Genomic DNA, 13253 nt, shown 5'->3' with positions numbered 1-13253 from the left:
TATTTGAATATCCACGATGTGCCAGATGCTGTCATTGTATAACCACTCGTTTCCCCATTTGCCTAATATTAATTTTATCCAAACTGCCTTATAGGTAGGATTTAGAGTACATTAGGATCCTAAAATCTCAAAGCTCATATTTGTTTTCAAGAGTGTAAACTTCTCTACATGATGGACATAGAAAATCACTATAAAAATTTAAATTGATGTCTAGTACCAAGCTTTCATAATTCTGACCAAATGATTCATTTACATCAGCAAATCGACAAAACAAAGTTTCTCCTCTTCCACAAGTAATGAAATCAGAAAAACTATAGGAAACTATTTTTCTTGAATATTTTTATCTACCATGGATTCTTAAAGAAAAATGGAAATAAAAAAGAATATTTGTCTTGTTATTTACTGAAGAGGGATTAGCTTTTTATTAACTGTCACAATTTTTTCAAATTAAAAATGAGGCCACATATTACTATGCAAGGGATATATCAGAATAAGATTTATAAAAGTTTAGATACTGAAATCAGAGGTAACATTTAATATATCACAAATGATACCAGAATATTAAAATTAAAATCTTTTAAATACAAGCCATCAAATTATAAGCTGTTCCATGCATTCAACAGGCTAATCAACAGTTCTCATAAATGAACTATCTTTCTGAGGATAATACAGTTATTTGCTAAACAAATATTTATTTATTCATTTATTTATTAAGTGACTACAATTTGCCAAGCATGGATCTGGGTGCTGAGGAAATATATGCGAACAAGACAGACAAAATCCTGACCCAAAATAAATAATTACAGATAGTTATAAGCACTAGGACAATAGAATAATGGAACAGTGACATTGAACACACTGGCCAACCTCAAATGGCATATGAGAGCTTGCCTCATTTAAATTCTGTAGTCAATAACTAATCTTCACTATTTAGGTAAGTTCTTGCTTGGTATCATGACATCATTTTAATTAGGGTTAATGTAGTAAGTATATATCATCTTTTGAAACTGGATCCAAACTATGTAACATTTACTTTTTCAAAGACTCTAAAATTCTCTATATTATAAAAAGCTTTAGCTTTATGTAAAATGCCATCTTTATACCTTCATTTTTCCTTAGCATATCCACCACACAACTATTATGATTAGAAGCATTAGCTGACAAAGATGAATGCAAAGAGGCATTAGAATCATTTGATGCTTTGAGATCTGGTTTGTTTTTCACTGAAGTTCCTTTCATGGCTGTATGTTCAGATTTTACACTGTTCACTATATCACTGATCTACAAGAAAGAAAATAATTTATTGCAGCAAGTAATGTTCAATTAAATAGAAATATATGTAAAAACAAGCAAAATAATTTACAACTTTAATGCTTTTGAAAATAAATTATCCAAAATATAAAACAGCTTAAATTATAGCCTTATATTATTCTTTAAATTTTATAATAGCTTAAGAAAACAATTTCTTTTCACTTAATATCCATTCTCAAAAGATCAATTCTGAAGGGAAAAGGAACAGTAAATTTCGAGGGAATAAAATTTATATTTTACAAGTGGTAGCTAGTATTCAAGTAAATATGGACAAGCTAGACCAACCTAGTCAGCATATTAAAAAGCAGAGACATTACTTTGCCAACAAAGGTTCCTCTAGTCAAAGCTATGTTTTTTCCAGTAGTCATGTATGGTTGTGAGAGTTGGACCATAAAGAAGGCTGAGCGCCAAAGAATTGATGCTTTTGAACTGTGGTGTTGGAGAAGACTCTTGAGAGTCCCTTGGACTGCAAGGAGATCAAACCAGTCAATCCAAAAGGAGATCAGTGCTGAATATTCATTGGAAGGACTGATGCTGAAGCTGAAAGTCTAATACTTTGGCCACCTGATGCAAAGCACTGACTCCTTGGAAAAGATGCTGATGCTGGGAAAGACTGAAAGTAGGAGGAGAAGGACGACAGAGGATGAGACGGTTGGATGGCATCACCGACTCGATGAGTTTGAGTAAGCTCCGGGAGTTGGTGATGGACAGGGAGGCCTGGCGTGCTGCAGTCCATGGGGTCTCAAAGAGTCGGACATGACTGAGCAACTGAACTGAACTGAATAGGTGACAATACCCAAGGTACTGAGTTTAACATTCTGGTCAAATTTTCTTAACAAGATTAGACATGTATACTAAAGATTTTGTGTGTGTTAAGTCACTCTAGTCATTGCCAGCTCTTTGCAACCCCATGGACTGTAGCCTGCCTGGCTCCCTTGTCCATGGGATTCTCCAGGCAAGAATACTGGAGTGGGTTGCCATGCCCTCCTCCAGGGGATCTTCCCCACCTGGGGATCAGTGTCTCTTATGTCTCCTGCACTGACAAGCAGATTCTTCACAACTATAGCACCACCTGGGAAGCCCTTACTAAAGATCTTTTGAATCCTAAAAGAAAAATCTGTTACATGAAACCTTCAAGCATACAAATTATTTTGTATGACTGAGTTTTCCATATAGGCATCAAGATTTAATACATACACATATCAATATTCTTCACCATTAAACATTTAAGATAGCAATCTTCCTAATCACCTGTTTATTTTCTTAAAGATACTATAATAAACACATTTAAACCTTTTGGTAATTCAAATCACCAATGTAAATATCAGTTATTATATAGCAATAACTATAGGTCTGCTGAACCATAAAGGTGATCTGGCTTCATTCAAATACCCCAATATTGCCTGCCTCTTTTAAGTTACCTGTTTTTTGTTACTTTTCTGTCTCCATCTTTAATGTCAATTATAACCATAGTCAATTATAATTTTTCATGGCTCAAAGGATACTTGTTCATAATATGCCCTCTGTGCTGTGCTCAGTCATGTCTGACTCTTTGCAACTGCATGGACGGTAGCCCACCAGGCCCCTCTGGCCTTGGGGCTTCTCCAGGCAGAACACTGGAGTAGCCATTCCTTTCTCCAGGGGGTCTTCCCGACTCACAAATTGAACCAGGGTCTCCTGCTTTGCAGGCAGATTCTTTACCAGCTGAGCTACCAGGGAAGCCCAATACACACTCAGCCTCCATTCTAATTGACGGTGATTATGCTAGTGCTAATAAATGACGATGGTGATATCCACAACCATTAGGGACCATTATACTACCTGATAGGCTCCATGATACATATTTATAAAGTCTGAATCTCACTTAAGTTTCACAAGAATTCTATAAATTGGATAATATCACCCTAGCTTATAGATGGAAAATAATGAGACTCAGAGATCTTAGATACCATACCCATGATCAAGTAGCCAGCAAGCAGCAAAGCAAGAATTTGACCTCAAGTTTATTTCACTATGAACTCCCCATGTCATACTATCTGCGAGCATAGTACAGTGAAGTGCAAAAAATGAGGCATGCCTTTATAGAGCAGAAAAGGCTGAAGCTAAGAGCCTGTAGGTGGAAAGTCATGGACAGGTGAACCATTTTTGCTAAAGAGCCCAGAAAGGCTTGGAAATTGGAGGCATCAGGTTCTTTGGAGGCTGAAGTACAGAATGCAAATAAACACCAGAGGACCATCATATAGAAGACTATATAAACGGTGGTTGTATGGGGAGGGAGGTGGGAAGAAGATTCAAGAGGGAGGTGACATATGCATACCTATGGCTGATTCACGTTGATGTTTGGGAGAAACCAACACAATTTTATAAAGCAATTATCCTTCAATTAAAAAATAAATTTAAAACTAAAAAAAAAAGTGGTTGTAGCCCCAGCTCTGCTCTTCCAGTATACAAAGGCAAACAAATTCCACACCTCCATTCCAACTGAAGAAGGAAGGTAGGCACAAAGATTGAAATGGGAGGCTCTGGACTATGGTACAGTATCTCTCTGGTGAGGCTGGAGAATAGGCAACCTACTGAAAATGGGGATTAAGTGAAAGTCTGTATACTGAACAGAGAGATACCGCTTACCCTGCATTAAGCTCCAGGCTTAAAACCCATAAGCAAGAGGCTGGAGAAGTCTCAGAGGAAACCCATTGGTCCAAGAGAAAAGATACTAGTATTTGTGGATTCTCACCCAGAAACCCTCATTAAGGTCTACTAATCAAACATGCTATATGCATAGAGCCACTATGGTCTGAGTATTTGTGTTCTCCACAATTACATGTTGAAATCTAACCCCCAAGGTAATGGTATCACAAAGCAGCAAGTTTGGGCTGTGACTAGCGCCCTTATAAAAGTGGCCAAGAAAGATCAGTTGTTCCTTCCACCATGTGAGGATACAATGATTAGTTAGCAGTCTGCAATCCTTCAGAGGTTCCTTACCAGAACTCGACCATACCGGCACCCTGATCTTGGACTTCCAGACTCCAGAAATGCAGGAAATAAATTGTTCTTGTTTATAAGCCATCTAGGCTATGGCATTTTGCTAGAGCAGGCCAAATGGACTAAGACAGCCTCCAAGCTCCTTTTTAATGCCTCACTTTAAACATGAAAGGATACCAAGCATCACCAGACATTTGTTGACAGGCTCTAATATGGAAGTCCAAGACCACATTTTTTTAAAAGGAGCTTGAAAAAATGAAATAATGCTGAGAGAAGAATATAACTCACCTTTTTTTAAAAAAAGCATAATTCTTGAAGAGATATATTATATTTTTGAAGCAAAAATAAAATGCCATAAAATAAAGAAAGAGTAGGATCAGGCTTTTAGAGAGTAACTATGTGGCTGAATATATTTAAAAACTGAATAAGAAATTTATAATACAAATGAAGAAACGTTTCAGAAAGCAGACCAATCAGAAGAAAAGATAGAAAATAAAAAGTTAAATCAGAGGATTAGTTCAGGAGTACCATCATTCAATAACAGGAGTAACAAAAAAAAGAGAATGTGGAAAGAAGAAATAATCAGTAGTGAAAGCCCTGAGTTCCCAGAATGACACAGTCCACTGAATGGACAGCACAGTGAACAAAGCAAAGACATACACTCTAAGGTACATGCTTGTTGAAATTTCTGAGAACTAGGGATTAAAACGAAACAATTAGGTCTCATGTAAATGATCAGGAATCCAAGTGGCATCCAACTTCTTAACAGCATCACTGAATGCTACAAGACAGTAGGAAAATGCCTTTCAGTTTCTCAGGAAAACATTTCCAATATAGAATTCTATAACCCAGCCAAACTACCAATCAAATGTAAACAGAGTGAGAGGCATTTTCAGATATGGAAGATCTTAAAAAGTTTACCTTTCATACTCCCTTTCTCAGGAAACTATTGGAGAATATCAAAAAAAGAGAATGACATGAGATCAAGAAACAGGCCCTAACACAGAAAAGAGATAAAAGAAGCTTACAATAAAAAACAAATGGGGACTTCCCTGGTGGCCCAGTGGTTAGGAAGTTGTCTGCAGGCTGCACATGCTGTGGAGTAACCAAGCCCATGTGCCACAGTGACTGCGGCGGCTTCTCTTGTTGAGGAGCACTGGCTCTGGGGAGCACAGGCTTTGGCAGCTGTGCTGCACAGGCTTAACTGCCTTGTAGCATGTGGAATCTTTCCAGACCAGGGATTGAACCCATGTCCCCTACATTGGCAGGCAAATTCTTTTATGACTAATTCACACTGTTGTACAGCAGAAACCAACACATTGTAAAGAAATTTTCCTCCAATAAAATAAGAAAAAAGGGGAGGGGAAAAAGAGCCCATGCACAACAATTAGAGAGCAGCCCTTACTAGCCACAACTAGAGAAAGGCTACATGCAGCAAAGAAGACCCAGCACAGCCAAAAAAAATTAAAAAATAAATAAAACTTGTTTTTTAAAAAAGAAACAAATGGAAGTTTTAAGATTATAGCTGAGTAGCAGACTTAGAGAAGAATTAGCACAAACTAGAGCATCAAGCCAGAGGTTTCAGTAGGGATGGTTACTCGGGCAGAGGGGTGGTAAAGAAAGAAAAAAGAAACTATATGTTCGAATATTTTGAGTTTTATTATTTTATTGGAACATCAGAGTATGAATTAATGATAGGCAAGAAGAAAATCAAGCAAATGAAAAAGTAAGGCAGTTAACAATGCCAAGAAAAACAAAAAATTACATGAAAAAGGAACAATGTTCATAGCACATTACAGGGCTCAGCTCTGAGTATATCATCATCACAATGTAAATATCACATAATGATTCAACTAAAAATATTATAAGTGCATGGGAAGAGAAAGGGGAGGAAATGAGACCAAAAAAATCTTCATCTTCCATTACTGAAAACAATTGATCTAAAACTAGAAAGTCAGGAAGTGGCAGCACAAGGATTTTATTTATACGCACAAAGGTAGATACAGAAGAAAGATAAAATATTTGAAAGTAGTAGTTTCTAGAGAGGCAGGATCAAGAGCAAATAGGAACAGAGTAGGGAACCATTGCTCTTTATTATAAACCTTGTAGTAACACCTAAATTTATTTTTTAAAATATATATGGTGTATATGCTTGTGTGTATACTAGCCTCTGATACTATGTACAATGAGACTTCAATCTCCTAGCCAAGGGTTCTTAATTCAGGCTACTGTCACAATGATACGCAGAGCTTTCCTTAAAAAACAGTTAACTTGGTCATCATCTTAAAGATTCTGTTTCACTGGATCTGGGGAAAGGCATGGGAACCTGTGTTTATTTGTTTTTAATCTCAGAGGTGAATGTGATGTATAGCCATGGTTGAGACTCCCTATCCTAAGGTAATATAAAATATTAATAAAAACTGGCAGTATAACCATAAACATTCATTTACCATTATACATTTTTTCAACTTACACTGTTAGGAATGATGCTATTACTGCCTTGTCTGTGAGGGTCCATCCTGACTCCTGTAGAAATAGGAAAGTTCAGACTGATATGCTATAAATAAACTACCAAGAAAATATGTCACAGTCAAATATTTTTAAAAGTTACATATTAAAGGTTTAAAAATTAGTAACTATCAAAGTTTATCTGTTTTCTTAATAGTCTGCTTAATAGCTGATTTAAATCCTTTTTGGAAGAACATGTAAAATTAAATTTGCTTTTACTTTCCAAGTGCCTGTTAGTTCAAATATTTTTGAAAGCTGAAATATTTATAAAAAATAATTAAACAAGTATCATGTCAAATTAAGAAAGCACATCAAAATGAACTACAAAAAAAACATTCTACCCTACACATCTATGTGTTCTACTATATCACGATGGTAATACAGCCAAGTTCCAGAGTTGAAACATATTTGATTTACCAGGTAGGAAACATCATAGCATAACATTTCTTAAACCAGATCTAATCACAGGCTTTTCTATAGTTATCTTTTTTTCATAAAGCATATGAGCATACATGCTCTAAGTGTAAAAACTATACTACCTTGCATATTTGGTGATGCTGAAGAATCTGATGAGGCAGCTTGGTATGGCAAGTCTGTATTCAACTGCAAAAGATAGCCCTCAACTGTAGGCACTTCATCCCATTTGACGTGAAAAGAATTGGTAGTGGCTTTGATCAGTTGTACTTGTGATGGTGCTGGTGGTTTCTCTAAAGAACAAAATTGGTATTAAGTATTTAAGTTTCAAATGTATCAACAGTTTCTCTATATAGTTTGTAGAGACCTGGAATTCTGAAAATATCAGCAATGAATATTTCATCTGTTTACTAAGAGGGAAAAAATTTACTCAGATAAGCAAAGCTATAGCAGGTCAAATGAAAATAATTTAGAGTTCTGATTCAATGTATTTATCTAATTACTTATGCAAATAAAACTATAAACAAAATAATCCAGGTCTAAGCTGAGTCACCAAATTAAAAAAAAAAATTAATCCTAGAGGAGAGGGGGAAACCAAGTACTTGACAGTTACAGCTTTACTATTTTACCTCTTCAGGAGCTTTTAATTTTATGAACCAATTTTAAGCCAAGAGAATACATGTTAGAAATACTGTTAATGTTAGCAAATATGATTTAGAGCTGATATTTTAGAAAAATATAACTTCTTTGAAGTTAATACCTTCTTATCAAAACTTGTACTACTCAAAACAGGTAATTATTTTGGCATAAAATATTACCAACATTTCTAAAACAAGTTACAATCGTGGACTCTTAGAACTGGAGAAAAGTACCTAAAATTATTTCTACAATATCCCAGTTTTCTTTTTGCTTACCTACAAAATTAGGGAACTCACAAATCCCAGAGCAGTATATTCCATCTCTAGACAGTTACATAAGGAAAATCTATTCTAGTGAGTTGAAATTCCCTGGTGGCTCAGAGGGCAAAGAATCTGCCTACAGATTCTTCCTGCAGCAGAAGATCCAGGTTTGATTCCTGGGTTGGGAAGATTCCCCTGGGGAAGGAAATGGCAACCCACTCCAGTATTCTTGCCTGGAGAATTCCATGGACAGAGAAGCCTGGTGGGCCACAGTTCACGCAGTCACAAAGAGTTGGACATGACTGAATGCCTAACAGTTTCAGTTCAGTGAGCTGAAATCTGTAAGTTATAATTTAATCTTTATATAACAAGTCTAATATCTATTTCTTTGTATCTTTTAGAATAAGAGTCAGCAAAAGCAAACTATGGCTCATGGGCCAGATCCAGTTTGTGCCTACTTTTGTAAATAAAGTTTTACTGAAATACACCTATGTTCATTTGTTTATGCATTGTCTATGAGTCCAGCTTTTGGGCTTCCCTGTGGGTTTGAACAGAAGGTAAGGGAAAGGGTAGGGAAGATCTCTATCCCTTGGTAGGGAAGATCCCCTAGAGAAGGAAATGACAGTTCACTCCAGTATTCTTACCTAGGAAATCCCAAGGACAGAGGAGACTGGAGGGCTACAGTCCATGAGGTTGCGAAAGAGTCAGACAGGATTAAACAACTAAATAACATGACTCCTTTTATGTTACACCAGTAGAGTTGAGTAGTTGTAATACAGATCATATGGTCCACAAAACTTAAAATATCTACACTCTGTGTCTTTACCAAAAAAAGTTTTATGACCCTATTTTAGAGGATAATTAAGCCAAGTTCTTTCAACTACTCCCATGTAAATTCCTCCATGATCCTATTCACAACTCAGTTTATTTATGTTTCTCAAAGTAAGGCAACCCATACCTGAGAAAAAGCGGACAAATAGACAAGTCCAGAAGATACACCACCCACATAACAGAAGTTACATGAAGAAAAACAGAGAAAACAGCAGGGTGTAAATCAGTGAAATAAATCAAGAAAATTCCCACAACTGAAGAACATGAGCTTCCAGACTGAATGGACTCACTGAGTACTCAACATAAGGAATTTAAAAGAGACACACAACAAGACACACAACATACATCATAAAATTTAAGAACAGTAGAGACAAGGAAAAAACCCTAAAAGCTATTAAGCATGAGGGGGAAGCTCACATTTAAAGGACCAAAATCAGAAGTGGTTTAGATTTCTCAACAAAAACGCCAGAAGTTTGAATACAATATAACACCTTTCAAAAAACATTTTCCCCAGCTTCCAAAATTCTGAAGGATAATGACTTCCAATATACAATTCTATTTCCACTCAAACTGCCAATTTGATGGGAAGGAATACTGAATGTATTTTCAAACAATGCAAAATCTCAAAATAAATATATCACCTATGCACCCTTTCCCTGGGATGTGTTCTACAAAAAATGAGGAAGTAAACTAAGAAAAGGGAAAATAAGAGATCCAGGAAGCAGGGAAACCAGCACAGGTGAGAGGCCAAAGACATCCTCAGGAAGATGATGAAGGGAGACTCTAAGAGGATAGGTGTGCTTAATCTGTAGAAGGCAGAGTTCCAATATACCCTTTACATCCCAGATTGGAGGAGGAGAAATTTCTCCAAGATGAGGAAGTCTGATAGAATATCTGATGCTTCTAACCATAATGAGAGAAGATTTAAACAACAGAGCATAGACTGAATTAGTGGTAAATATATACAAATCTAAAACAAGGTGACCATTACTAATCCAAAGCAAATGAAGAAGTTGTACAAGAGAGATAATCACCTCTCTGGGTATTCTACATAGCTTACCTGTGAATATGTTTATATGGTTAAAGGTCCATCTAATCAAGGCTATGGTTTTTCCAGTGGTCATGTATGGATATGAGAGTTGGACTATAAAGAAAGTTTAGCACTGAAGAATTGATGCTTTTGAACTGTGGTGTTGGAGAAGACTCTTGAGAGTCCCTTGGACTGCAAGGAGATCCAACCAGTCCATCCTAAAGGAGATCAGTCCTGGGTGTTCACTGGAAGGACTGATGTTGAAGCTGAAACTCCAATACTTTGGCCACCTGATGGGAAGAGCTGACTCATTTGAAAAGACCCTGATGCTGGGAAAGATTGAGGGCAGGAGGAGAAGGGGACGACAGAGGATGAGATGGTTGGATGGCATCATCAACTCAATGGACATGGGTTTGGGTGGACTCTGGGAGTTGGTGATGGACAGGGAGGCCTGGTGTGCTGCAGTTCATGAGGTCTCAAAGAGTCAGACACGACTGAGCGACTGAACTGAATGTAAAACACTGAACTCTCACCTAACAAAATGCTGGTGTAATCATAATCAGTCAGACTGAGCGAGTAGGGGTTAGAGAAGGCTCATAGGAGAGAGGTAAGCAGTGGTGGGAAGAAGTGAGAAATCCTTGACTTCCATGACTTCCACAGTTTGAAAAATGAGCATATTATGACTAAACTGAAAAAAGAGTAACATATTCATGTTATATGGAGATAGGAAGCTAAATACCATAGGAACTGTTTAACAGAGCTGAAAGCACATGCTTGTGAAGCAAGTAAGATGGGAGGAAAGTGGGAGCAAGACTGCTGTTTTTCATTTTTTAAAACTCCTTATGGAAGAATCCTAATCTTTACATGTTCTCAAGTGCACAAAACTTAACTAAAAGTTTAAAAAAAAGGCAAGATGAAGAACCTTTATATCCTTCCCCCACCCACACTGATGCCAAGTTAGCAAGAGAAAAAGCAAAATCTAAATTTTATCTTCATGATAGTGGCCATGATTACTTTTAGACAGATATTCCTGTCTATAGCCTTTTATGGAAAAGTTTATGAAAAACTGGCCATTCAGAGACAGTGATTTTTAATCTTTTAGAAGTCTCAGAATCTCTTAGATAATCTTGTTAAAGTAACATAGTTGCTACTGGAAAAAATTTATATGTGCATATTTTTCTTTTAATCTCAGAGACTGATTAGAATCTTATCCTTAGACTTCAGCTCATAATTCCCAACTTCAAAGATGAATCGTAAGTTCAGTTTTCTGTATTTTTTTCCTAACTCCTAACCTAATATGCTCATTTTTCTACTTTTTGCACAGAAAGCATTTAGTCTCTAACTTAACTGTTCCATTTATTACTTTTTCAAGTATCTTGAAAAATTTTTTAATCTTAATTTTAAAATTAAACTTTCTATATTATAAAAGCAACACATGCTACTGTAGAAAATACAGATAAGAAAGAAAACCTTTTTAAAAAATGTATAATCTCACCTCTTAGCTATTATTACTTTGGTACACAGTATATCCTTCCAGATTTTCCTGTTTATACACTTAAAGAAAAACTGGAATCATAGGTATGTTTTATAATTGCTTTTCTCATAAAACAACACATATTATGTCTCCAGATCTGATTTTTCTACTGCCTTCCAGATTTCTTTATTCCCTCAACTGCTTAACTGATCTCCTTATTTCAAACTTAGCAAGGTTTAAATGGAACTTCTCATTTTCTCCACAAGCCTGTTTTCTCCACAATCTTTCCCATCTCAGTAAATGGAAATAACACCATATTATTTAAGGTAAAAACTTCATTCTTTTTTTCTCTTTCTGTCAACTGCCACACCCAACTCATCAGTCAGTTCTGTTAACAAGAACTGTAAAATACATTTCAAACTTATCCACTCTTTCCACCTCTAGAGTCGAAGATTTCTTTGATGACTGCAAAAGCCTCTTTTTGTCTCTCTGTGTCTACTTTTGCCCCCTACAATTTATTTTCCATTCAAGTTCACTGATGATTCCAAAATACAGATCAGATCATGACACATCTCTCCTCCAACCTAATAAATCTCTCTACCATTGTATTTTAAAAACAATGTAATCTTTACCATGATGTTCCAGGTCCTATATGATCTGTCCTGTGGTCATCGCTCTAATCTCCATGCCTACACTCTTTTACTCAGCTCAGATCTGTTGACAACATGCCAAGTATTCCCATCTCAGGGCCCTCATACTTGCTTTTCATTCTTCCTGTAGTGTCCCCTCCCCGCCCCACCACCTGGCTTTTTACATGGATAGCACTCTCTCATCATTTGGTGCTGTGCTGTGCTAAGTGGCTTCAGCTGTATCCGACTCTTTGCAACCCTATGGACTGTAGACCGCCAGGCTCCTCTGTCCATAGGATTCTCCAGGCAAGAATACTGGAATGGGTTGTCATGCCCTCTTCATTTGGATTACATCTCAAATGCCAGTTCACCCTTTCCCGACTACCCATTCTCCAGTAGCCACCCCACTTCACCCCATTCCTAGTACCTCCCAATACTATCTTATTGTTCTATTTTACTGTCTTCAGGTACTCACCCAAAACTAAATTTATTTTGTTTATTTGTCTGATTACTGCCCATCAACCTTCTGTCCTCACACTCTCTTATAGAATATAAGTTCTTTGACAGGACAGACGTTATCATTCTTATTCACTGATTTATTCTCAGCATTTAGAACAGTTCCTATTCACAGCTGTCAACCAATAAATCCATAAATATTTATGGAAAAATGGACCTGAGTTCTATACTAAAAATTGTTTTTTATTATAATACTTCTTAAAAAAACTTTTTTATTTTGGAATAATTTTAGAATTATAGAAGAACTGCAGAGTTCCCATATACCTTTTACTCAGTATTTTCTAATGCTAATACACTTAACACTAAGAAATGAACTCTGGAATAACAGTATTTATCAAGGCTTCCCTTGTGGTTCAGTGGTAAAGAATCTACATGCCAATGCAGAAGACATGGGTTCAATCCCTGGGTCAGGAAGATCCCCTAGAGAAGGAAATGGCATCCCACTCCAGTATTGTTGCCTGGGAAATCCCATGGACAGAGGAGCCTGGCAGGCTACACAGTCCATGTGGTTGCAAAAGAGCTGGACACAACTGAGCAACTAAACAACAACACTATTTATTAACCAAACTACAGACTATTCAGGTTTTACCATTTTTTTAATAAATGGTTTTTGTTCCAGGATATCACCTTATATTTAGTCATCATATCTCCTTAGTCTA

At 36.5% G+C, this 13253-nt stretch overlaps 1 protein-coding gene across 3 annotated transcripts in view; it reads right to left on the bottom strand.

Annotated features, from left to right (window-relative positions):
- The window catches only part of HCFC2 (host cell factor C2), a 51153-nt gene that overhangs the window by 18567 nt on the left and 19333 nt on the right, over positions 1-13253 (bottom strand). For all 3 annotated transcript variants that reach the window (XM_027967676.3, XM_042247146.1, XM_042247147.2), the window contains 3 exons: positions 7341-7508; positions 6767-6819; positions 1104-1281 (listed from right to left, as the gene is read on the bottom strand). In XM_027967676.3, the coding sequence (XP_027823477.1) occupies positions 1104-1281; positions 6767-6819; positions 7341-7508 (399 nt within the window). The remainder of the gene's footprint in view (positions 1-1103; positions 1282-6766; positions 6820-7340; positions 7509-13253) is intronic.

The sequence above is a fragment of the Ovis aries genome, chromosome 3 (assembly GCF_016772045.2).
Source record: "Ovis aries strain OAR_USU_Benz2616 breed Rambouillet chromosome 3, ARS-UI_Ramb_v3.0, whole genome shotgun sequence".
Classification (NCBI taxonomy): Eukaryota; Metazoa; Chordata; class Mammalia; order Artiodactyla; family Bovidae; genus Ovis; species Ovis aries.
Note: the sequence above shows the minus strand (reverse complement) of the source record. Positions and strands in the feature narration are given on the sequence as shown.